This window comes from Mustela putorius, unplaced genomic scaffold (assembly GCF_011764305.1).
Source record: "Mustela putorius furo isolate JIRA1106 unplaced genomic scaffold, ASM1176430v1.1 tig00003972_pilon_pilon_pilon, whole genome shotgun sequence".
NCBI classification, from domain to species: Eukaryota; Metazoa; Chordata; class Mammalia; order Carnivora; family Mustelidae; genus Mustela; species Mustela putorius.
In genome coordinates, this window is record NW_025422115.1 from 19,100,408 (window position 1) to 19,127,275 (window position 26,868).

At 35.0% G+C, this 26,868-nt stretch overlaps 1 protein-coding gene across 8 annotated transcripts in view; it reads right to left on the reverse strand.

The window, feature by feature from the left end:
• Positions 1-26,868, reverse strand: part of NEO1 (neogenin 1) — a 235,064-nt gene that overhangs the window by 97,605 nt on the left and 110,591 nt on the right. For all 8 annotated transcript variants that reach the window (XM_045070805.1, XM_045070807.1, XM_045070803.1 and 5 more), the window contains exons 6-7: positions 11,628-11,782; positions 10,185-10,305 (exon numbers count right to left, since the gene is read on the reverse strand). In XM_045070805.1, the coding sequence (XP_044926740.1) occupies positions 10,185-10,305; positions 11,628-11,782 (276 nt within the window). The remainder of the gene's footprint in view (positions 1-10,184; positions 10,306-11,627; positions 11,783-26,868) is intronic.

Below are 26,868 nucleotides of genomic sequence, written 5' to 3' on the forward strand. Positions count from 1 at the left end.
TAAATAAATAAAATCTTAAAAAAAAAAAAAAAGGACTCAACTCGGGCCTCAATCTCACAACCCTGAGATCATGATCTGAGCTGAAACCAAGAGTTGGAGGCTTAACTGAGCCACCCAGGTGCCTCTCTTTCCACTTTCTATAATTTACTGCATGGTGTTTCTAGTACTTAAGTGTCTCTCAGATGTCAGCCACAAAGATGAGCTAGCAAACTCTCTGCGGTCTGTAGTTCTGATAACAACTCCTCCTTGGAGTCAGTCACCACTGCACATTTCCTAGTTATTCACACACCAAGTCTCACTTTCTCCTGTTATCCTTGTATTTGTCATTCTCCTGGCCCCTCTTCTGCCTTTTTCCACCCAATCCCCCCCTTTTTTCCATTTAAAAACTTTTACTTGGAAAAGACTTCCGATGACCAGAAATAACTTAGGATCACAAATTATCAGGGCTGACAGATTCCTATCACTTATGCCAGTGTCTGGCAAGCTCCTTCTGTAAAGGGCCGGAGCAAATATTTCAGGCTTGGTGGGCCATATGATTTCTGTCTAAATACTCATCTCTGCCACTGTAGTGTGAAAACAACTACAGATCAGACATAGACAATCAGTAAACAAGTGTGGCTGTGTCTCAATAAAACTTTACCATAAATAAAGGTAAATAAATAAATATATAGCATATAATATATATAAATATATACAGTAGTATATATTTAATATAAATATACTATTTATATGTATTACATATATTACATGTGTTATATTACATATAAATTATATATTATATACATTATTTAATGCATCTAATATATACATATTAATATGTGTATTACATATAATATATGTGTGTGTGTGTGTATGTGTGTATATATACATAGAGAGAGAGAGGCCACTATTTGCCAACCTCCATTTTATCCATCCTCCTTTGAATATCTCTACATCAGTGTTTCCCAAACTGTGCTCTTTAAGATTTTAGTGGATCTACTTAAAAAAAGACAAGTTCCATGGTCAAACAGATCTGGGGAAGCTATACACACACATTCTATTTTACTCTTGAAGATTCACAATGGTAGTGAATGCAAAGGGAAAGGGGCTCAAAGTAAGCCAGGTTTCCATCCTTCCTCCCTCAGGCTGCTCATGCCTCACGAACTTGTCCCACCAAATCCGGGGTAGCAGTGAGTTCTGGAAACTGCTCTGTTTACTTCCTGTAATACAACCCAACTCTTACAAAGGGAAGCGTTTGTAATTCTTCCAGCTGTGATGCTTTTGGGAGGAAGTCCTCAAAATTATGTTTGGTGTATTTTCTAAATTAAGGCACTGAAAGGTAGTTTTAGTATTAAGTTAAGAAAAAACTTTTACCGATTATAAAAGGAATATATGATTATTTTAGAAAATTGAAAAAAACATTAGTATGAAAAGAGAACCACTGTTAGCATTTTGGTATGGGAATGTCTTAATGTGCATATATAATTTTTTAAACTAAATTCAGATTATCTGTATATATAGCTTTGTATTTTACTTCTCTACTTGACATTATATCCTGAAAATCTGATACCATTAAAGGGTGTTCAAATAAGTGACTTTTTAATGGCCAAATTTTAACGGCCAAATAACTTTTCCATCACAATGTTATACTATAATTATTTAACTATTTCCTCTATTTGGGGACAAGTAAGTCCCTTCCTATTATTTCTATATTTATTCCTTCTTCTTTTTAAATTACAAATGCTGATATCAACAGTCTGTCCAAATTTTGACATTTTTCCTTAGAAAAAAATCCCAAAAGATTAATAGATTGAGGGACGCCTGGGTGGCTCAGTGGGTTAAGCCGCTGCCTTTGGCTCAGGTCATGATCCTGGGGTCATGGGATCGAGTCCCGCATCGCGCTCCTTGCTCGGCAGGGAACCTGCTTCTCTTGCTGCCTCTGCCTGCCTCTCTGCCTGCTTGTATGTACACACACTCTCTCTCTCTCTGGCAAATAAATAAAATCTTTAAAAAAAAAAAAAGATTAATAGATTGAGTAATTTTTAACACATAAATGTCAAAAGGGTTTTTAGTAAATGATGTAATAATTCATATTTTTTTACTGAGTGAAAGAAAGGAACAGCCCCACACCCTAACCACCCATACAAAGTAGTGTTCATAAAAAGATAAAATCTTCATTAGGCAAAAATGACATCTCACTGCCTTAATCTTGTATCTCTGATTGTGAAATGGAACATTTAGAAATTATCTTTGCCTGTTGTGAACTATATTCTTATGTTATTTTATCATATCCATTTGTGTGCACACTTATATATTCAGAATATTAAATTTTTTCCCTACCTTATCTCCTCCTTAATTTAGTTAAGATATTTATCATACTCCATTTACAGAAGAATTAAATTTTTTATACCCTAAAATACTAATTTTCCATGTGTATCCTCTCTTACTTCTTTCATATGTAAAAGTGGCAATACTCTTCTACCATCTTTCAACATTTTTATGGATTCAATTAAAAATTTAACTCTTTGACAGCTTGGTAATACATAATTTCTTTTTTTTAAAGATTTTATTTTTATTTATTTGACAGAGATCACAAGTAGGCAGACAGGCAGGCAGAGAGAGAAGAGGAAGCAGGCTCCATGCTGAGCAGAGAGCCCAAGGTGAGGCTTGATCCTAGGCCCCTGGGATCATGACCTGAGCTGAAGGCAGAGGCTTTAACCCACTGAGCCACCCAGGTGCCCCCATAATTTAATTCTTTACAAATTATCAATTTTCCACATATCATGTAATGTAGGAATCTTTCAGTCCACATGGATTTGTGATTCTACTTTTTCACACATTCAAATATTATAAAGTGCTATTTCTGTTATATAAGTTTCTTTTCCCAGATTCTTACAAGCCACCATATTTTTTCGATATGCACAAGAATGGGATTAAACAGAAGATTTTTTTAAATCAGCAGGACAGAAGAGGTTCTATTAGAAATAATTTAAATATCTGGAAACGGTAAGAAGGAAAAAATAAGGGAATAAACATTATCTTTAAGTAGATATAAAATAAGAGGTTGAGATGGAAGTCCATAGAAAACTATGGTGATTGAAGGCAGAAACAAGAATGAATTTTTTGACCATTAAGGAAAATAATACATGGCAAAAAACTTATCCAAAGATTATAGCAATGGTATCCATGCAGATCTTCAAGACAGGATGCAGGGATGAATTCTAGCTAAGACAATCATATGAGGCAGAGAAATTAGACTAGATAATATATGATCCCTTTTAACTCCATTTACAAAAGAGAGGTTAAGGAGTTTTAATTTACAATTGTGTAAAAGACTACCACATAAAAATTGGGGACACGATATTTTCTACATACAAGAAAATAAAATATTAAGCTGCCTTAATTTGTAGCAAGAGTTTGGTTAAAACTCTTAAAATCTATCAAAATCAAAGTCTGTTGTTTTCTTCTTCAACCTCTTTCCTGACCTTCTGACACGAACTGCCCTCTGATTCTAGATGTTTTTATCTAGCTTTCTATTATAACCTAAACCGAGCACATCTTAAACTGATGCTTTATGTCCTGAGCAAACCAGCTCTATTATCTTCTTTTTAAAACTTATGGGCATATGGGGCGCCTGGGTGGCTCAGTGGGTTAAGCCTCTGCCTTCGGCTCAGGTCATGATCTCAGAGTTCTGGGATTGAGTCCCGCATTGGGCTCTCTGCTCGGCGGGGAGCCTGCTTCCTCCTCTCTCTCTCTCTCTTCTCTCTCTTTCTGTGCCTACTTGTGATCTCTGTCAAATAAATAAAATATTAAAAAAATAATAAAAAAAATAAAACTTATGGGCATAAAAAAAAACCACCAAACTTATGGGCATAAAGTTGTTCTAATATTCACTTGTATTAAAGTCTATAGGATCTGTAATGATATCTTCCCTTTCATTCTTGATTTTGGTAGTTTTTTGTTTTTCTTTATCAGTGTGGTTAAACATATTCCAATTAAATTGATCTTTTCAAAAGACCAACTCTTGGTTTCATTTACTGTTTTCCATTTCATTTATTTCTCATCATTTTCTTCTTCTGAATGCTTTGGATTTAATTTGCTCTTTTTATCTAGCTTTTATAAGCTTCCTTCAAGGGAAGGAACCTGGGGGGGGGTGCAGTTGGTTAAGCACGTGACTGTTTTGGTTAAGGTCATGATCTCAGGGTCCATGCTCAGCACAGAGTCTGCTTGGGATTCTTGCTCCCTCTCACTCTGTCCTTGCCACTCATGTGCACTCTCTCTCCCTGCCTCAGATAAATAAATCTATAAATAAATAAATAAATAAATAAATAAATGTATGTTTCCTTCAAAACACTACTTTTAACTGCATTCTACAAATTTTAGTAAGTTGTATTTCCTTTTTTATTCAATTCAAAATAGCTTCTAATTTCCTGTGACTTGTTTCTTTGACTTGTGCATTATTCAGAAGGCTGTTTAATTCCCAAATATTTGAGGATTTTCCAATATCTTTTACGGAGTTTTAGTTTAATGCCACTGAAGTCAAAGAATATACTTTGGATGATTTAAGTGCTATTAAATGTCTGAGACTTAAGGCCTAAGTGATTTACATTTAATGCAATAAAAGATATAGATTCAAATCTACTATCTTGTTAGTTTTTATTTGTTCCATTTATTCTTTGTCCTTTTTTCTCTTTTCCTTACTTCTTTTAGATTAATTCTTAAGATTCCACTGTATTTCCACTATTCACTTATTAGCTAAATCTTTCTGTGCTTTTTAGTAGGTCTCCTAAGTTTTATGATATGCATTTTTAAATGATCACAGTCTACTTCATATAATATTATGATCTATAATATAAGGATCTTACAAGTTTTATTTTCAACTCAACTATAATTTTTTTGTTATTAAAAAAAGTTTTTGTTAAAATAATGATGTCCTATATGCTGGCAAACTGAACATAATAAAAAAAGTTTTTGTTAAAAACTTCAGTTTTGTCATATATTTTAATTTTGTATGTTATAAACTAATTTTCTACTTTATATATATTTTTCTATATTTATACTGAGAAACTATTATACTGATAGTTAATATTTTTATATTTGTTATAAACTATTTTCAATTCTACAGTAATTTTTTGTTAAAAAGTTTTCATTAAAAACTTCACTGTTTTATCATATATTTTAATTTTCATATGATATAAGCTATTTTTCCTTAGATCAGAGATTAGCAAATAAGGACATGCCCCCTCTTTTCTGCAAATAAAGTTTTCCAGGAACAAGGTATTTTGATTTATATGGCTGATCTGACAGTACAAGGGCAGAGTCAAGTAGCTAAAACATATACTGTCTAGCCCTTTGCTGAAAAGGCTGGTGCTCTCCTGTTTAGATAATAAATTATCTCTTAAAGTGATGAAAATAAGAAAAACTTTTACGTTTACTTTTTTGTTTTTAAACCATTCTGGCCTGTTTGTTTCTTTGTGAAGACCTGCAAGTTTCTGTCAGGTATCACACTACTTCTGCCTAAAGAAATTTATATTTGTTGCAGTACAGGTCTGCTGACATTTAATTTTCTCAGCTCTTGTTCTGAAAAGTTCTCTATTTCACATTCATTTCTGAAAGATATTTTTGTTGGTTATATTATTTGGGTTGACTTTTTTTTTCTTCCTTTTAGGACTTTAGAAGTACTGCTCCATTGTCTTCTGGCTTACACCATTTCTGATAAAATATCTGCCATAATTTTTATTTTTGCTTTTCTCAATTTATCTGTTTTCCTCTCAGCTTTCAACCATTTCTAGGTACCTCTACCACATAGGGATCTATATTCTTGACCTCTCCCCAGCCATAAAAGCTTTTGTCTGTTACTTGGTGATAAGGCAAGTAGGATCTTCAGTTGTCCCTGTCCAGCCTCAATATTAGATAGGCCCTATGTACCAGAGGATTCTTCCCTCCAGAAACAGAAAGGTCTGCTTCTAATTCGCTCCCAGAAACTTATGAAGTAAGGCTTTCTGTCCTCCCTCACTGGTTTGAGGCTTAAAGGAGTCTGAATAAATGAGAGGGCCTTTGCACCTATCTCCCAGGTACCATAAATTACCTCTTTCACCTCTTCACCACCAAAATGACTTCTCAAGTTTCTGCCTTGCCACCAGTTTTCACAGTGAATATTCTGTGGAATTCCTGGGAAATGCATTTGCAAGCATGTATGAATTTCCCTTTCATCTGGGGCCCGCCGGTACTCCAAACTAGTTCATACAGAGTCTTTACCAATCAGTTAAAACGTTAGTTGATTTTTTCTCACCCACTTTTATGTCAGCCATTTCTTTCTCTCATGATCTGCCAAAGGTCAAATTAATGACCCATTCTCTGGGGCAATGAGGTCTGCAAGTCTTTCAAATTTATGTTACTTGGCTGCTTTGCAATCTGAGCTCTCTTATGGGCTCAGAGAAATTAGGGTTTTGCAGATCATCCAGCTTGTCATTGTAGGTAAGAGTGGGATGTTCTGTGCTCATTCTTTACATGAGTAGAAGCCCCCTCCCCTTCAATTCACCTCCCTTTTCTGTTCTGGAAAGGCATTACCACTCTTCCAGTCAACCAGAGAAAACCTGCCAAGTTTCCCTGACTTCTCTATAACAGTGCTTAATATTTAATCAGTCCATAAAGTCTGGATTAGATAAATCACTAGTATCTTATTAGAATCCTTTCTATTTTTCTAGTATAATTAATTACCTCACAATGGTTCTTGTAACAATATTCCTTCAACTAGCTGCCTCTTCCAGTCTGCCTTCTTTTGTTTGTGTGTGTGTGTGTGTGTGTGTGTGTAATAATTGTATTTTTATTTTTTGACTTTTTATTTTAATTCCAGTTAGTGTTATACTGATTTCAGATGGACTTTTTTTTTTTTTTTAAGATTTTATATTTATTTGAGAGTGAGGGTTAGCACAAGCAGGGTGGGCGGGCAGAGGGAGAGAGGGAATCTCAAGCAGACTCCCGAGGAACCTGACGTGGGGGTTGCTCTCACAACCCTGAGATCATGACCTGAGTTGAAACTAAGAGTTGGACACTTAACTAACTGAGCCACCCACATGCCTGTCAAATGAACTTCTTCTAATTAAACCTGCCTTTATCATCAGACTGCCTTACTACAGTATTGTATTTGACTCTTTACAATCAAGGCCATGAACAATCTGATCCCATTCAGCCTTCACAGGCTAACTTCCTAAATAGTGTTCTATTTCCATACGGATCCAAACCCTTTTTTTAACACCTGGAAATCTTATCCTTCAAGGTAACAAGGTCTGTTACAAAAGGGATTAACCTTCTATGAAAAAACTGCCCTGATCACACAAAGAGAATTCCTCTCTCCCAAACTGTATGCTGCCTTATTTGTATTATAAGAATAAAACTTATTATGGACCGGATATTAGATTGTACACATCTCTTATATCCTTTACAATATTATAAACTCCAGAAAGACAGAGATCAGAGCTTATAAACTGTTATATTCCCTTTTAGTTTTCCCACATAAATATTTATTTTGCAAATTAAAACAGCAACATTAGGGACGCCTGGGTGGCTCAGTTGGTTAAGCAGCTGCCTTCGGCTCAGGTCATGATCCCAGCGTCCTGGGATCGAGTCCCACATCGGGCTCCTTGCTCCGCAGGGAGCCTGCTTCTCCCTCTGACTCTGCCTTCCACTCTGTCTGCCTGTGCTCGCTCTCGCTCGCTCTCTCTCTGACAAATAAATAAATAAAATCTTTAAAAAATAAAATAAAATAAAATAAAAAAAAACAGCAACATTAGTAAAATGACTCTGTTACAATCTACACATTCTTAATTCATCCCTGACAGAGTTACCAAAAACTTCTGCCAACCCCAAAATGTCTATTTTTGAAATGTTGTCTCAAAAAGGAAAAGAAAAAAAAACACATACTGCAACTATAATTATGTGATCCAAACATTCTCAGACAAAAATCCAATTAGGATTAGTTTAGAGATCTCCTTGCATAGCCAACCATTTATAATATTAGAGTTAAATCTATAATGGTAATCCCAAACACACATACACTGAAATTCCTTTATTTATCCATGTAAATTACCTTTATCCCTTTATTTATTCATGTAAATCATCCCAAACACACATACACTGAAATTCCTTTATTTATCCATGTAAATCACCCCAGGAGATCTACAAATTTTACCAAGGAAAATCCTAAATCCTAATCCTAAAACTCCTAAAAAAAAAAAAAAAAAGAAAGGAGGAATCCTATCTACTGTAGTGCCTGATTTGGCAATCGTATTCAGGCATTTGCCAAGAAGAAAAAGTGACAAGTTTCTATAAATATTTTTCAATAAATAGGGAAAGGTATAATCATAAACATAAGAAGAAAAAAGAACAGTTCTAGTATTTTATTCCTTTTTATATACATTTTCAAGAAAGAACTTATAAACCAAAATGTTTAGATACATTTTCAAGAAAGAGCTTATAAACCAAAAATGTTATCTTAGTGGAAAGCCAGAGTAGGCACTATCTGCACCAATGAGCTTCTGCAGCTAGGCTATATATAGCTGGGGCTGAACTGGAACCTGAACTTTATTTGACTCAGACACCAGACTTCATGTCTAAAGCATGATTTTTTCATATGTTCTTGAGAACTGCACAAAAGAAAAGTACTCTTCTTGTTAAAATAAATAAAAAATACATCCAACAGGTATCCTTATCAATGGGACACAGACTATCCACCAACTCAACTTCTAGTAATTAAATATGAGAAAATAATGATAAAAAGAAGTTCAGCATAACACCGTTCATAACAGTAAAACATAGGAAACAATTTAAATGTTAAGCAACAGGGAATCACATAAAACAAAGTGCAAATATACTGTTCAGTGATGGAAAAGCTGATACAGATCTATGTATTTACTGACATGACAAGATGTTCACAGCACACTTGCAAGAAAATGCATCATCAAACCACACACACATCAGTGCATGTTCATATGTAGTGCTCTTAGGAACCAGAGTTTGGAGCATGTGCCATTATCAATTTACTGCCCCTCAATTCCAAATCCATCCCTTATTGTCTGCTCTGCAGAAATAAAGATGGGCCCTTTATCTATCTTATCTTTGCAGAGGATGTATGTTTTAAATTTTATCAGCTGGAGAGTAGCTTCTCCCAATACCCAACCCTCTGGTGGTTTTGTAGCCAAATGCCTTCAAGGAGACACCTCCTTGTGACTGGTTGTTCATACCAGACCCTGGATTTTGAGCAGGTTTCCAACAGCAAAGCAACTTCTCTGTTGTCCAGTAAAACATGGCCACACCCTCTCCAACACAGTCTGGATTTCAGTCCTGAGGAACTTAATGCTCTCTCTCTCTCAGACTTACAGCTTGTGACTTCTCTCTATATTTGCCATTCTTTTTTTTTTTTATAAAGATTTTATTTATCTATTAGACACAGAGAGAGATCACAAGTAGGCAGAAAGGCAGGCAGAGAGAGAGAGGGAAGCAGGACCCCCGCTAAGCAGAGAGCCTGATGCGAGGCTTGATCCCAGGACCTGAGATCATGACCCAAGCTGAAGGCAGAGGCCCAACCCACTTAGCCACCCAGGCGCCCCTATATCTGCCATTCTTATGTTCACCAGAGTTGTCTCTACTTCTTGCCAGCCAACCCCTTGATACTCTAATCCTGTTACAGTTAATAGTTCTTTATATTCAAGATTATCTGTTCAAATTATTGTGTGATTTCCCCAGAACAGACTCTGACGGATAAAGGCTATGGCTTTCCCCTGCTTTTTTATTTTTCAATGTTGTCTGAATTCATAATAAGCATTTTAAAATATGTGATAATTAGAAAAGGCATGTTATTTTTATTTTGGAAAAATTCAATGCAAAACAAAAAGTACTTTAAGTTTTTCTATTTTAATAGAGCAAAAATATATTTGTGGGATTAAAATGATTGAAATATGAAGAACATTTATTTCTGTAAGACTGCAACAGTTCAGTTCTTCTTTTCAATATTATCCAAAATTGTGTTTCTATGTCATTTTAAGCAACAGTAAATACTTAGATGGCTTTCTTTTCCTCTTAGCTATGCCATATCCTGGTCTTTAGAAAGAGGTTATTAATCATGAGGTATCCTAGAGTACTGTGATAGATACGAGTTCCTCAAACACAGTCAGCCTCTTTCATTTTACTATTTCAGCCCCTCTTACCATGTTCAAGGATTATCAGTTGGGCTCCAGCTTGTGCATTTCCAACATCATTCTCAGCAATGCATTGATAGAACCCTTCATCTGATTTCACCAGCCCCAAAACTTGAAGATTATGTTCCTTCTGAGAAAGAAAAACATAAATAAAATTTTATGATTCGACTGATGAACATTAGTCCAAAATCTCAAGGATATGCTCTTTCTAGGGAGAAAAAGTAAGTAAAATTGTATGATTCAGCTACTGAGCATTATCTATCTATGTACCTGTTAAACTCAATTTTATTGAAAAGGTACTGATTTAACTGACTAGAACAGGAAACACAACCAATTAAGAACTTAATCCTTATGGAAAGTACTACCCTCGGTGTTTGTAGACTTACACGTTTGGTTGGAAAAGTATCTGACATACAATACCACACATGACCATAGTAAAAGTCTGAATTTGTGAATTGAAGGTATCTTCTTAAAATTATCTCTAATATCATTAGTTCGAACAGACTAGTCTACAAGAAGTTAAATGAGGATGCATATATACAAGCTTCCCTTATATTATAAATTACTATATAAATGTCAAATATTGTTATTAATATAGTTTTAAAACTTTTAAGAATATGAAACTGGTAAGAGTAAAAATGCTCATTTAGCTGTAACACATTGCTTTTCAATTAGTTAAATATACTTGTGAATTACTTTTTGTAACATGAGATTATGCATTTTATAATTGAAAATATATTCCTACTAAGAATGAATTACTTATATGAAAAATTTATAAGACATTACATCAGTAACAACCATAATTACTTCTGATTATTTCAATGAATGCCATGTATACACCTTAAAACATTAATCCTTATTACCAAAACTTAGATAATTTTATTACTAGCATTTAGATAATGATAATAATAAGGATTACTAAGGATTTAACCATATCTCAAATAAGAAAACAATAATGGCTGAATGTTCTTAAACATTTAATATTATTTACTTCTTTAGAATCTTTTTATCTACTGTCACAACAATCGTCCAACCCTAGGTCACACTTCTTTTGAAAGGCCTGAGCATCAGTGTATGATATCTGTTCTTTGAATGGAGAGCTATGAAGATAACTGGTGCACACATAGAGTAATCATTACCAAGAAAATAGTGAAAACGGTGTTTAATAAGAGTACTAGCATGTTTGAGTTGGAATACCAGACTGTTGGTCAGGAGCTCTGGACATCAGACTTAGTTCAACTACTAACTAGCTATGTGATCTTATATCATCTACCAAAATACGTCTAGGCTCAGCTTTCTCATCAGCTAATGAAGAGATTACATTCTATGTGTATTTTCTTGTCTTCATCTGTAGTGCATAATCTGGTATATACAAGACAACAGATCTCTTAGTGATTATATTTAAAGACATTTAAAGTTTTCAGAGATAAGTGTCCTTTGAAAAATACTTACTACAATCTTAAAGTAATCACTTGGGATAACCATATCCCCATTCTTCACCCACTTCACAGTTGGAGTTGGTTTCCCAGTCACTTCACATTCAAATACAATATCCATTGATTCATGAGCATATATATTAGTAGGCTGTTTCAGGAATTCGGGTTGGGCTTTAAAACAGAAAGGAAATTAGGATATTAATAAAAATAAAAATAGCTATTCAGATTTCAAGCATTTTTTAAATCCTAGAATTTAAAAGTTTTTTACTTATTATTTATTTAAGTCTTTCAGATGTTTTTACCAAAGCATATAACAAATATATATTTAAAATATATATCAGGGGGTACCTGGCTGGCTCTGTTAGTAGAGCATGCAACTCTTCATCTCAGTCATGAGTTCAAGCCCCACACTGGGTGTGGAGCCTATTTAAAAATAAAATTTTTTAAAAAAATTTTAAAATATATGATAGGAACATAGTATCTTTAAGAATTGATATTCTGGTACAATTAGCTGGAAGAATAATTCTGATTTCTGATTTTCCTTGTTGGTAAATATTTGCTAGATTGACTATGTTAAAGAAATTGACAAAATGAATATTCTAAGCTGTCTAAAAATGAATATTAAAAGACTACTTCCCTAAGACTTCTATCATTTTGGAAGAACCATAAGCAAAATTTTAAAAAATGAGTAAGCTGACATTATTTTTCTTTTCAATCAGCTTGATAAATAACAACAACAACTTTTAAAAAAAGGCATACAAATGTCACATTAGAGGCCTTACAGAATTCAGTCATGTAACACCCTCCATTTGTAACATCCCTCATCGCATGTAATAGTGTTTAAGGGTGAAAGAGTGACAGGATCTTTGGGGAAAAGCTAAATATGCTTGAAAAGACTAAATATTCCAGTATTTCTCTTTCTTCTTGCTCCAAAGTTGTAAAACACTGACTTATAAATCACAGAGTAAGACTTTGAGTTAGAAGAGTAAGAGCAGATCATCTAGTCTAAACTCCCACTAAATGTTGTAATTTCCTATAGGACTTCCTTGACAAGTGGTCTCACTGATCCCTCTTTCAAAGTTTCAAATAAGCCTCCCTGTATCACAAGGCAGCAATAGTTGAGCTAAAACGTGCTTAGCCTGCTGGGATTTTGATTGGGATTATGTTGTACTTGTTACAACTTGACATTTTAACAATACTGAGTCAGTCTTATCCTGAACATGGGTTAATTCTCCATTTATTTCATTCTGTAGTTTCTCCCATCATTGTTTCATAGTTTCCAATATACAAATTTTGTTCATACTTTATTGGGTGTTTCTGTATTTCACATTTTTGGATGCCACTGTTAAGTGGTACTTAATTTTTTTTTTTTTAAGTTTCCAGTTGTCCACTGCTAACACGTAGAGGTGAAATGATTTACATATATTAACTTTTTACCCTATGCTCATGCTAAACTGACTCATCAGTTCTAGCAGCTTTTTACAGACAATTGTGGGATTACCTCCATAAACAATCATGGTGTCTGTGAATAGAGATAGTTTCATTTCTTCCTTTCCAATCTGCTTTCCTCTTTTTTTCATTTTCTTGCCTACGACACTGGCTAGAGTGGGGCAGGTCCTGGGAAGAGGTCCAGAGAAGCTTTATAATTTGGGCTAATGAAGAGCTAGAGTATAGCAAGTGTGTAGAACCCCAGGAAGTGGGAGGAGCCAAAGGAGTGAAAGAATGTTTAAATAAATCTTTTTTTTTTTTTTTTTTTTTTTTTAAGATTTTATTTATTCATCTGACAGAGATCAATGTTTAATCTTAAGAAGTTAACTTGCTGCTCATCATCAGTCAGTCCGTGGCACCCCAGTGGGTAACTTTCCACACATGCGCTCAGGTCTGTGGAATCCAGAAGGAAATCTGTGGACCAGCCTGGCCCATGGCTGTGTCCTCTGGTAGGAACTATGTCCTCTCCAAGGTGTGAACTGCAACCTCAAACAGGGAGGCCCTCATCCCAGTCTGTTCACATTCCCTCCTTTGGCTCTCGAGGTAGTATCTGATCCTTATATTTACTATTTCTGTATTCTTTAGAGTCCTATTTTGTCCTTTTTAGTAGTTAAAACACTTTTACTAGTTAATAATTCTTGATATTAAACTGTCCTTGTTCAAATTCCTGGTGTGATTTCTGGCTCCTGCCCAGCCCTGGACTAATAGAGTAGGTCTCATTATGCTGCCAGTATTTCTTCTGTTTCTTCTTTTGTCTTTTACTTAAAGTACACACTCTACCAAAGTTTTCAATTTGTATGTGGTAAAATTTATCAGTCCTCCCATTTTTCTTAGCACCTATATTTTATTATTCTTACTCCAAAGGTTTTCCCTGCTTCCATACTATAAAAATATTCACTTGCATTTTCTTGTAGCATGTCAATGAGATAATCTGGACATTACTAAATATCCAGCTTTACATTTTTCTAAATGGCAACAACCTCAGCAGTCCCAATAAGAGTACCTGATTTGAAGTAGGTTTTGTTTTTTTTAGATCGTATTTATTTATCTGAAGGAGACAGAGAGCACAAGTAGACAGAGGGAGAGGGAGAAGCAGGCCTCCCACTGAGCAGAGAGCCTGACACGGGGCTTGATGTGGGGCTCAATCCCCAGACCCAGAATTAAGACCTGAGCTGAAGGCAGCCGCCCAACTGACTGAGCCACCCAGGCACCCCTTGAGGTAGTTTTAATATTAAAATCCTAGTACTCATGAACGTGAGTTATTTCTGGATACTAAGTGGTTTCACTGATCTGTCTATTCCTGCACCAGAACCACAAACTTAACGACTATAACTATATATTTTTATATATTTGGTAGAACAAGTACTCTCCTTTTATTCCTTTATTTCCTCAAAATTTCCCTAAACATTGTTCATTAAGTTTTCTTTAATACGAGAAGAATTTAGACTCATCTTTGTTCACATATATCTGTTCCTTCTCAAAGAAAACAGACAAACAAGAACAAACTTGAGTTTTCATTTGAAGTGCAATACATTTTAGAAGCAGGAAAAAACTAATACGTATATATTTTTAATTTTTAAATTTTTTAATAAATATATAATGTATTATTAGCCCCAGGGGTACAGGTCTGTGAATCACCAGGTTTACACACTTCACAGCACTCACCATAGCACATGCCCTCCCCAATGTCCCTAACCCTACCACCCTCTTTCTCCCCCCTCCCCTCGGCCACCCTCAGTTTGTTTTGTGAGATTAAGGGTCTCTTATGGTTTGTCTTCCTCCTGAGCCCATTTTGTTTTATTTATTCTTTTCCTACCCCTCAAACCACCCACGTTGCAGCTCCACTTCCTCATATCAGGGAGATCTTATGATAGCTATCTTTTTCCGATTGACTTACTTTGCTAAGCATAATACCCTCTATAAACTAATATATTTTTGATCCTAAATGTTAAGATCAGATACTTAAGTTTATTTGAATATTATTCAGTAATGATTTACTGTGAAGCCACTACAATGACTGAAGTCAAGAGACTTCTAGCTGAGTTCTGGTTCTGGTTCTACCAGTAGACATTTGATGGCCATGGGTTTCAGTCTGCTCCTAAACAAGAAACTCAACTGAACTATTCCTAAACACACCAAGATCTCTAACCAACAGCAACTTCAGGATTTTAGTTTACATATTTAGTGTACCATAATGGGTAACATTCACAAATATTTTCAACTTATTATCATTATTTCCCACAACAACCCTATTATCTAGGTATTATTATATTATTTCCATTTTACAGACAAGGACACTAACACACAGAGAGAGTCTAAGTAGCTCCATAGGGTCACAAAACTTAGCAACAGATCTGGATTTTGAACCTAGGCAGTTTGACATTAAACCCTATGTTCTCTAACTTTTTACTACAGAGAAAATAACAATAAACCCTATGCACCTGTCATATAGCTTCGACAATTACCAACTCATGGCTGGTGCTGCTCCATCCACATCCTAACCCAACCCATGTCTTTCCCCAATTACTCTGAAAGCAAATTCCCAGTATTACTTTATTTTATACATAAGTTTTTAAGGAAGTTCCACTATAAAAGAAAAATCCCCATTTCTAAACAAAACTATAATACCATCATCAGGTTGGTATCTACAATAATTTCTCAATATCTCAATCTACATTTTAAAGAAATGATTTATTTGAATTGGGTAAACCAAGTACATTCATTAATATTAATTTACTTCTTATGTTTCTTTTAATCTACAGGTTCTTCCTTTATCTCCTGTCTTTGTTTGCTGTAGAAGTCATTTGTCCTATAAAGTTTCCTGTGCTGACTGCATGCCATGGTGGATTTAACATATTAGTCCTGCACTTAACAGTTAAATGTAGAGGCCTGATTGGAGTTAGGCTCTTTCTTTTTATTTTTTCAAGACTACTTCATAAGTAGTGTCATGGTCCTTCAGGAGAGTTCATAATGTGTGACTATCTTTTTGTGAAGTTAACAGTCTTAGATATTGCCAAATAGTAATATTCTTACTCCATCATCCCTTCTATAAAGAGAAATATCCCCTCATCAATTATTTGGTTATCTTTAAATATACCTCTCATAGAAAGTGAAGGCTAAATGCCTGATTTTTTTTCCCCTTCACTTACCAATTTTCAAAACAATGGTCTGGTTCTCTAATACCATTCTGACTGAAGGAAATCACTGAAGGGTTTTTTTAAAAAGTATTCTTATGAATTTATGGATTAAAATGTATTTGAGTCGTTTTAATCCATGCAAATTATTATTCTTTTGATTCTCAAACTATCCCATCTCTGACTAATGGAAGCTTGAGTCCTTTATAACAGGACCTTACTTGTCTTTAGTATCTTCTGGTCACTGTTTTTAGGCCTTACTTATGGACAAAACCAGGAATTATATACTTTTTAAATAAAAGAATTCATCATGATTTCATTGTGTTATCCAATTAAATTCAGGGCTATAGGTTTTAACTGGATCTTAATAATCTTACATCTATATCTCTTTTCTCTCATGCTAAAAATCCGTTCTCAATGACACCAACTTAATTACCTCCAGGTTTTACCTTCTATTCAGTAGTCTCAGAATAACTACACCAATATCTCCACACCAAAAATAAGAGAAAACAGTTGAAGATTTTTGCAGTTTTGTCTTTAGAGTATATCTCATTAGGTATATATGGTTCAATTACTATTTTAAATTTATTTGTAATAATAACTTCCACTTGGAATTGTAGCTTTCTGTGTAGCTATACTACAAACTAGATACACATTTATAGTCATTTGTTCCCATTTTACTTTCCCCTTTCTAGAATTACTTTGTAAAATTTCAAATCCACAACAACAAGGTATATTCAAACAAATCTTGCTTCTAACCCTGTTTTCCCCAGCCTGTTCTGTCCCATAGGTAGCCATATAAAAATTTTAAGGTTTAGCTTTTCATTCTAAAGATTGTAAACAAACACACACACAATTCATCCCTGTCCCCTTCTTTAGATTAAATTGTAACATACTGAAAAAACAACTCCAAAGCCTGCGATCTTAACCCTCAGGTACCAGGTTTCTGAGGAAGTGCTTGCTATATTCTTGAGTATAAAGGACTGAGATGCCCCCTTAGGCAGAGTAAGTGATTCTGGAAAATACAGCAAAACCCTTCTCAAAAAAATCCAATTAATATAACATTAGTATGCATTTTTAGTAAACAGATTTTCAAAGACTATTAGAAATAAATGCTAACAATGTTCAATTCATCATTTACTTTTCCCTTTCATGAATTATAGAATATTGCCTTTAAAATGTTCTTGGGATTTTAGCTTCTCTGTAGCTAGTATTCACACCAATTAAACACAATGTAAGAGCAGATGTTTGTGTTGGGGAAGTTAAATTGATAACCAGAGAGTAAATGAGTCAATTACCATAAGAAAATAAGCGTTATAATGGAAGATTATGCATTTTGTTACCAAAGAGATAATTAAGCTTCAAATTCTCTTCGACAGCTCCCTATCCCTTCTAATGCCATCATCATTACAAGAATAATTTTAATTGCTAAATGTACAAGTAAGAATTTAATACTAAAACATATTATACTTGCAAAATTCTTTTACTGGAAACATCACTTAATTCCATCACTGTTTTGCAACGTTGGAAATTGCCACTCAATTCAAACAGAAAACAATGTAGGGCCAACACCAATGTTTCAAGGTTACTTTATTATGCTGTTATTTGGAAGATTATAACAGTTTTCATTTACATTAGCTCTGCATTGTTGGAATTTCTATTGTTTGATTTTAAAGGTTTAAGCACTGGAATTCTTAAAAAGCTCATTAAGTAGAGAAATAAATCAGTTCTACTCATTTTATGTTAAACTGCACACTTGCTGTTCTTAAGCTTCTTTTCAACAATTTACAAAATTACATGTAAGTCCTTAAAAAAAAAAAAAACCAACAACAACAAGAAAACCCAAGCATTTTAACAACCTTAAATCCCTTCACCATGTTGTCTGACAATCTAATCACAAGTCTGTTGTAAGTACTGGCTCAACTAACAAAGCAAAAATACATTAGCATCCTCCAACATTTCTTAAGAAAGCTTTGCATTCCAATGAAGGTGAATCCATTTTCCTTAATCTCCAGAAGGAAATAGGAGAAATTATAACTATGAAGCAACATTCTGAACACAGTTGCCAAATGACTGAAATTATATATTTTTTCAGATTTAAATGCTTTATTTCCAGTGACAGAATCATTCAAAATAGGAAAATAAACATTATATTTTAAGTAATATTCATGTACAGACAAGGTTATAGATAGAATAAGAAATATGATAAATATTTAATAACATTCATAGAAGAATTTCTATAACCAGGGCACCTGGTGGCCACCCTTCAGCTCAGATCATAATCTCAGGACCCTGGGATGGAGCCCCATATTGGGCTCTCTGCTCAGCAGGGAGCCTGCTTCCTCTTCTCTCTCTGCCTGCTTCTCTACCTACCTGTGATCTCTCTCTATCAAATAAATAAGTAAAAAAATTTTTTTTTAAATTCTATAACCTTTCTGTTTTCTAAAATTTGCTAACCTTGTCAGGAATATTTTACTCATCTTTTTTTTTAAATTTAATTTAATTTTATTTTCAGTGTTCCAAAATTCACTGTTCATGCACCACACCCAGTGCTCCGTGCAGTACGTGCCCTTCATAATACCCACCACCAGGCTCACCCAATCCCCCTCTCCCCTCCCCTCCAGAACCCTCAGTTTGTTTCTCAGAGTCCACAGTCTCTCATGGTTTGTCTCCCCCTCTGATTTTCCCCAACCTACTTCTCCTCTCCATCTCCCAATGTCCTCCGTATTATTCTTTATGCTCCACAAATAAGCGAAACCGTATGATAATTGACTCTCTCTGCTTGACTTATTTCACTCAGCATAATCTCCAGTCCTGTCATGTTGATACAAAAGTTGGATGTTCATCCTTTCTGATGGAGGCATAATACTCCATTGTATTTATGGATCACATCTTCTTTATCCATTCATCCGTTGAAGGGCATCTTGGTTCTTTCCACAGTGTGGCAACTGTGGCCATTGCTGCAATGAACATTGGGGTACAGATGGCCCTTCTTTTCACTACATCTATATCTTTGGGGGTAAATGCCCAGTAGTGCAATTGCAGGGTCATAGGGTAGCTCTATTTTTAATTTCTTAAGGAACATCCACACTATTTTCCAAAGTGACTGCACCAACTTGCATTCCCACCAACACTGTAAGAGGGTTCCCCCCCCCCTTTCTCCACATCCTCTCCAATACTTGTTATTTACTGTCTTATTGTCATTCTGATTGGTGTAAGGTTGTATCTCAATGTGGTTTTGATTTGAATCTCCCTAATGGCTAATGACAATGAACACTTTTTCATGTGTCTGTTAGCCATTTCTGTCTTCCTTGGAGAACTGTCTGTTCATGTCTTCTACCCATTTTTTAGTGTGATTATCTGTTTTGTGTGTGTTGTTTGAGGAGTTCTTTATAGATCTTGGATATCAGCCCATTGTCTACAGTGTCATTTGCAAATATCTTCTCCCATTCCGTGGGTTGCCCCTTTGTTTTGTTGACTGTTTCCTTTGCTGTGCAGAAGCTTTTGATTCGATGGAGTCCCAAAAGTTCATTTTCACTTTTGTTTCCTTTGCCTTTGGAGACATATCTTTTTTTTATTATCATTTTTATTAACATATAATGTATTATTCGCCCAGGGGTAGAGTCTGTGAATTGTCAGGCTTACATACTTCACAACACTAACCATAGCACATACCCTCCCCAAAGTCCATAAACCCAACCACCCTCTCCTTACTCCCCTTCCCCCCAGCAACCCTCAGTTTGTTTCGTGAGATTAAGAGTCTCTTATGGTTTGTCTCGCTCCTGAAAATGGAGACATATCTCAAAAGAAGTTGCTGTGGCCGATGTCGAACAGGTTACTGCCTATGTTCTCCTCTAGGATTTTGATAGATTCCTGCCTCATGTTGAGGTCTTTTATCCATTTCGAGTTTATCTTTGTGTATGGTGTAAGAGAATGTCAAGTTTCATTCTTCTACAGATAGCTGTCCAATTTTTCCAGCACTGTTTATAGAAGAGACTGTCTTTCTTCCACTGGATATTTTTTCCTGCTTTGCCAAAAATTATTTGACCAGAGTTGAGGGTCCATATCTGGGCTCTCTACTCTGTTCCACTGGTCTGTGTCTGATTTTGTGCCAGTACCATGCTGTCTTGGTGATCACAGCTTTGTAGTAAAGCTTGAAATCAGGAAACGTGATGCCCCAGTTTTGTGTTTCCTTTTCAACATTTCCTTGGCAATTTAGGGTCTCTTCTGATTCCATACAAATTTTAGGATTATTTGTTCCAGCTCTTTGAAAAATGCCAGTGGAATTTTGATGAGGACAGCACTGAAAGTACAGATGGCTCTAGGCACTATAGACATTTTAACCATGTTTATTCTTCCGATCCATGAGCATGGAATGGTCTTTCATCTTTTTGTGTCTTCTTCAATTTCTTTCATGAGTGTTCTGTAGTTCTTCTGCGATGAAGCTGGAGATGTGGGGAAGTCCAGTTCATCGCATTTCCTTAACTCTATCCCTCAATTTGGCTAAAACTTAACTCATCCTTCAGATCTTAACCAAAAAACAATTCCTGACCCACTTCTCCTCCCATTCTTGGCCATCACTGCCCTATTTACCACTGAAACCCTAGTGGCCTAAACCATAATAGATGCTAAATGTGTATTTGTTGAAATAGATGATTACTTGAATTCTAAAACTTCCATTAAACAGCACTATAAGAGTAAAGATGTTCAGGATAAGAATTTTTTCAAGGATTCTGAAGTTTCTCAAAGATTCAAGGTTTTGTACCACAGTTTCTCCAACAGTTCATAAATTCATTCTTTATTATATGTAAATTTTCTGCATGAGTTTTAAAATTTGTTTTTAAATGTTTATGACAACATGAAGTTTTAATAGCACGTAATTTTAGCATTCATATTCATGTTCATGTTTACCAGTTGCCGCTGTAATCACAGAACTCAATCCCAAAGCAATGTTTCTCAAACTTGGGATCTTATAATCCTTAAAGACCTTAAATTTAAGAAACTGTGCTCTACATGTAATATTTTTTATTTTGAAGAATTCACAAAAATCTTTACTAAATATAGGCTCTCCTTCCTTAACAAGGTTGAACATACTTAGTCTGCATGGTGTCCCAATATTACTATGATGAACACTGTACCACACCTCAACAGAGAAAGTACGAAGGCTTCAAGGACAACCACTTTTACTTGATACCATAAGTACATTAGAAATGCTCCCTAAATAGGTGAATTCAATTCGTAAAGCCTTGTAGGAGCATACAAATGACTTGGAATGAGGCTTCTTTGAGTCAGATCCACAGACTATTTGAAGAGATACACAAAGTTGAGTACTGGGCCTTAGAAAAATGTTGAATAGTTGGGCTCTTACCACATGCTTGAACTGCAAAAGATGAGGCCACAACTCTGCACTTGAACAAGCTGTCTCAGAGTATTCTCAGCCACACTGAAGTGGGAGAAGACTGCATTGGGCGACTAAAAGAGAGGACTATATACATCTCAGTCCATATACACAGAGAGCTCCCCGATTCTTGTGCCTTCTGTTATCACTCAATTCATTCACAGGCTCAATCACTAAAAAAATATTCAGTAAGCAACTACTAATACAAAGACAGTTTAGTGGGTGCTGTGAGGGAGACCGATAATAGAGATAATAAAGATATACAGAAAACACTTTCCAGTGGTTACCTCACAAGAGTGTAACTGGGAAACTGGCAAATAAAGAGAGCTGGACTCTTCCCCTCAAATTTTAAAACTGTGGTAAAATCAACAGTATAGAAAATGTACAATCTTAACCATTTTTAAGTGTACAGTTTAGTGATATTAAGAAAATTCTCATTTTCTGGGCAACCATCACCACCATCCATCTCCAGAACTCTTTTCATCTTGTAACACGGAAACTCTATACCCATTAAACAGTAACACCCCTTCCCTTCTTCCCCTCCTAGCCGCCAGAAACCACCCTTCTGCTTTCTGTCTCTACGATTCTGACTACTCCAGGCACATCATATGAAATGAATCATATAGCATTTTGTCTTTTGGGGACTGGCTTATTTCACTAAGCATAAAGTCAGGGGCATCTATGTTAAGAAGTGTATGTGAGAACTTCCTTCCTTCCAAGGCTGAGTAACATTTCCCTGTATGTATGTACCATGTTTTGCTTGTCCACTCATCCATAGATGAACACCTGGGTTCTTCTAGTGTTTTAACTACTGTGAATAATGCTGCAGTGAACATGAATGTACAGTTAACTCCTAGAGACTGTGCTTTTAATTCTGAGTGTATATCCAGCAGTGGAGCTACTGAATCATATGACAATTCTATTTTCAACTTATTGAGAAATCAGCATTCTGTTTTTCAAGGCAACAACACATTCCCACTAATAGTATAGAAGGGTTCCAATCAATTTCTGCACATCCTCATCTATAACTTGTTATTTTTTGTTTTATTTTTGAGAGTAGCTATCCTAAATGGTGTGAGATGGTATTTTATTGCACCATATACACCTTTGTACCATTTGATTTTTTCCAGGTTCACAGACTGCCTATTTAAGAAAATTTTACTGACCACTGGATGATTTGGATTTGTCTGCTCCCTGCTTCTCCCTGGTATTCTTTCCGCTAATTCTTTCTGTTGACTGGGAGTGTATTTTGCTTTTTTCTCCTTCTCTCTACTTTCATTATTTTCAAATTTTAAAAGCTAAGTACTTTGTACAGAAGGTGTAAATAATACATAAAAGAAACTGAAAACAGGAAACAGAAAAGCCTCCCCTATACTTAGCCGCAAAATACCTGTCAATACCACTACCCTCACCAGAGATATACACTATTAATATGTTTGGTGTGTAAGCTTCCCGAACTTTTTTCTGTGTACTTCAAACACACTTCTCTCTCACACACACACATGAACTTTAAAATACAGAATGAATCAGCCAATAAATACTCTTCTACAACTTGTGTTTCTCTCTTAATAACATGACATAGCAATATTATGACCATCTCTTTTTTGACAGCAGCACAGTGGCCCATAGTCTGACTATACCACAATTTATTCATTCTTCTACTAATGGCCATTTAGGTTACTTACAATTTTTCCATTACAAGCAAGCAGTGTTTAATATGCATTTTTATACATCTTTGTACATAAATCTTTGTACACATGTCTAAGAGTTTCAGAAGACTAGATTTCTGAAAGGAATAATTACTTCAAGGTGTTTTCATATTTAAAAATTTTGTAAATACCACCAATGGATGTATCACTTTTACATTCCTGTCAGAGAATCATTATCAATGAGACTATTCAACATGCTACTAGAAGTTCCAATAATGCAATGAAATAAGAAAAAAAAGAAATATAAATACAGGGGTGGGGTTGGAGAAATTGTCCCCTGCTACTCTCCCCATCCCACCCCCAGTATACAATGGCAATGACTGTCTACTTAGAACATACAAGAAAATTTCTCTCATGAGGAAATTTCAGTGTTCACTGCTATACTCTCAGGGGGTGATTTACATGAACATTAAAAGTTTGATAAGCGGGGTGCCTGGGTGGTTCAGTGGGTTAAAGCCTCTGTCTTTGGCTCCGGTCACGATCCCAGGGTCCTGGGATCATGCTCTCTGCTCAGCAGGAAGCCTGCTTCCTCATCTCTCTGTCTGCCTCTCTGCCTACTCTGTCTGTCAAATAAATAAAATCTTAAAAAAAAATTTGATAAGCAATGCTTTCAGGCATTAAGACACTGATATAGCCTTATACATACAAACATGCTAAAACCTAAAGATTAAAAAGTCAAAAAGCATATGCAGAGCAACACAGATGGTATGATTCTATTTGTTAACAAAAACAATATATTTCTAGGTGTATATGTATGTAAATGCTTTTAAAGGACATCTAGAAGTATACACTCTAGTGACAAAGGCTGAGAAAGACAAATACCGTAGGATTTCCCTCATGGGTGGAATTTAAGAAATAAAATAGATGAACATAGGGAAAGGGAAGGAAATGAAATATTTGATATAAATATAATATATAATATAAGTAAAATAAGATAAAAACAGAGAGGGAGACAAAATGTAAGAGACTCTTAACTATAGGGAACAAACTAAGGATTGCTGGAGGGGAGGGGGGTATGGGGATGGCCATGAAAGAGGACACTTGATGTAATGAGCACTGGTTGTTACAAGCAACTGATGAATCACTAAATTCTACCCCTGAAACTAATAATACATTCTATGTTGACTAAACTGAATTTAAATAAAAAATTAAAATTAAATAGTAAATAAACTAATGATAAAGGTTACCTCTGAGACATGGGGTAGGAATGGGAAAGGGGAAATAAGAGAGGAGATTTACTTCATTGATATGGTTTGATGCTTTAATAATGTTATTACTTATATAATTTTAAAAAGAAAAATAAAAACCAAACTAATAAACTGAAAAGCTATTAGAAATATAAATTTTTATAAACAGAAAAATTATTAATGTATTTTTCGCTGTCACTCATATTCTTATACAACTAAAAAAAAATGTAATTTAAAAAAATCTCATTCACACTACAAAAACAAACAGCTGAGACACAAAGGGGAAGAGTCATATCACGGGACCCCATTCCAAACACTGGAGGAAAAAGACCAAATTAACTTTCTATTCTTACGGAGAATGATATATATTTTTTTAAGATTTTGTTTATTTAATTGACAGAGATCACATAGTAGGCAGAGAGGCAGGCAGAGGGAGGGGGAAAAGCAGGCTCCCTGCTGAGCAGAGAGCTGGATGCAGGGCTTGATCCCAGGACCCTGGGATCATGACCCCAGCCCAAGGCAGGAGCTTAACCGACTGAGCCACCCAGGTGCCACAGAGAATGACTTTTAAAAATCATTGTCACATGAGGAGACAACCCAATAAAATACAGCTAAAACAAATGTAAGTATATATGAGACACTCAAAAAGAAGTGTTATTTTCCTGGGTTGTTTGTACTTTCGTCAGTTCTCTTAGAAACTTATTTGTTGTGGTTTCTTTTCTCATTTCAAGTAACTATTCATTCTGTATCTAACTAGACATTCATTTTCTTATACAAGGCCTCAGTTTTGACTTCAGGCCCCACAGAAGCTAGATTCACTTGTTACAATTAATGTGATTTTTGTACACATATTTGCTTCAAGAGGCACAGAATATCGCTGTAAGGATATAAAGGAAATTAATACTGTTGCTTCTGTAAAGGGAGACCAGGCCACTGGGTAATACTTCATCATTTATCATTTTTTATCTTCTACATATATTACCTATTAAAAATCTTCAGCTAAAAATAATAGAAGTGGAGACATACATACACCTGGCTAGGCAGACCTGATGGTGCAAAAAGTTCAGTACTAACTCTTTTAAAGTCAATCTATAAATTCATTCAAATGCCATCTAATATCCCAAGAGAATTTTAAGAAAATCTGACAAGCTGATTCCACAGTAAATCGAGATGAAACAAAATGCTGAGAAAAATTATTTTTTGTAAAGAAAAAACCAGAGGATCATCTAACAAAGTAACAAAACAGTAAGTGAAACAGTAGATTACTGATGTGGTAATAGACAAATTGATCAGTAAAACAGTTTAAAAATAAGACCTATATAATTTTGGAAATTTGCATTATAAACTGGTGGTATTTCAAATAACTGGGGGGTAAGAAGAATGTTGGGCCAAAGGGTACTCCATTTGGGGAAATAGTACCATTAAAAAAAAAAACCCTGCAGGTGGGTCAAAGTCCAAAAAGTAAAAATAAACCACAGAGTAAGAGATGAAAATGGGAAAGGATTTTTTTGAATAAGGGGGAGCAAGATACAATTCCAAAAGGAAAAATCCCAACATACTTGACTCCCTAGAAATAAAAATTTTCTGTATGATAAAACACACTTTAAAATTAAAAGATAAAAGACAGGAATGTTCATGGCAGCTTTAAGTTGCCAAAATTTGGAAAGAACTTATATGTCCTTCAAAATGAATGAACAGTTATGGTATATTTGTGTAGCAGAATACTACTCAGCAAAAAAGGGAATGAACTACTGATACATGCAATAGCATGGCTGATCTCAAAATGAGTATGCTGAATGAAATAAGCAAGACAAAAACAGAGTGTATACGATGCAATTCCATATACATAAAATTCCAGAAAATGCAAACGAATCTGTAACAAAAGAGAGATTAGTGGTTAGTTGGGGATAAGGGAGTGTGAAGGGCCAAGTGGAAGGGATTATCAAGAGGCATCAGAAAACTTCAGGAGTGAAAAATAAATTATTTAGATAGCAGTGACAGTTTCATGCTTGTGTAAACATAAACTTTATCACCTGTACATTTTAAATACATGCAGTACATTTATGTCAGTTATACTTCAACAAAGCTGTTAAAAAAGGTGAAATATTTGAATAAATTATTTGTAATTCATATGTCAAAGAACTGATATTCAGAATATATTTAAAAATTCTACAAGTCAATTAAAGATAATTCAAACAATGTCCAATCAGAAGGGACAATTAAAGAAAATAAGAACAGTCAATAAAAATCTGAAAGATGACAAACTTCCAATGAATTAAAAAAGGCAAAATATTTTTTCCCCATCGTTATTTGCGGACTATAAAACTTGATGGCTCCAATA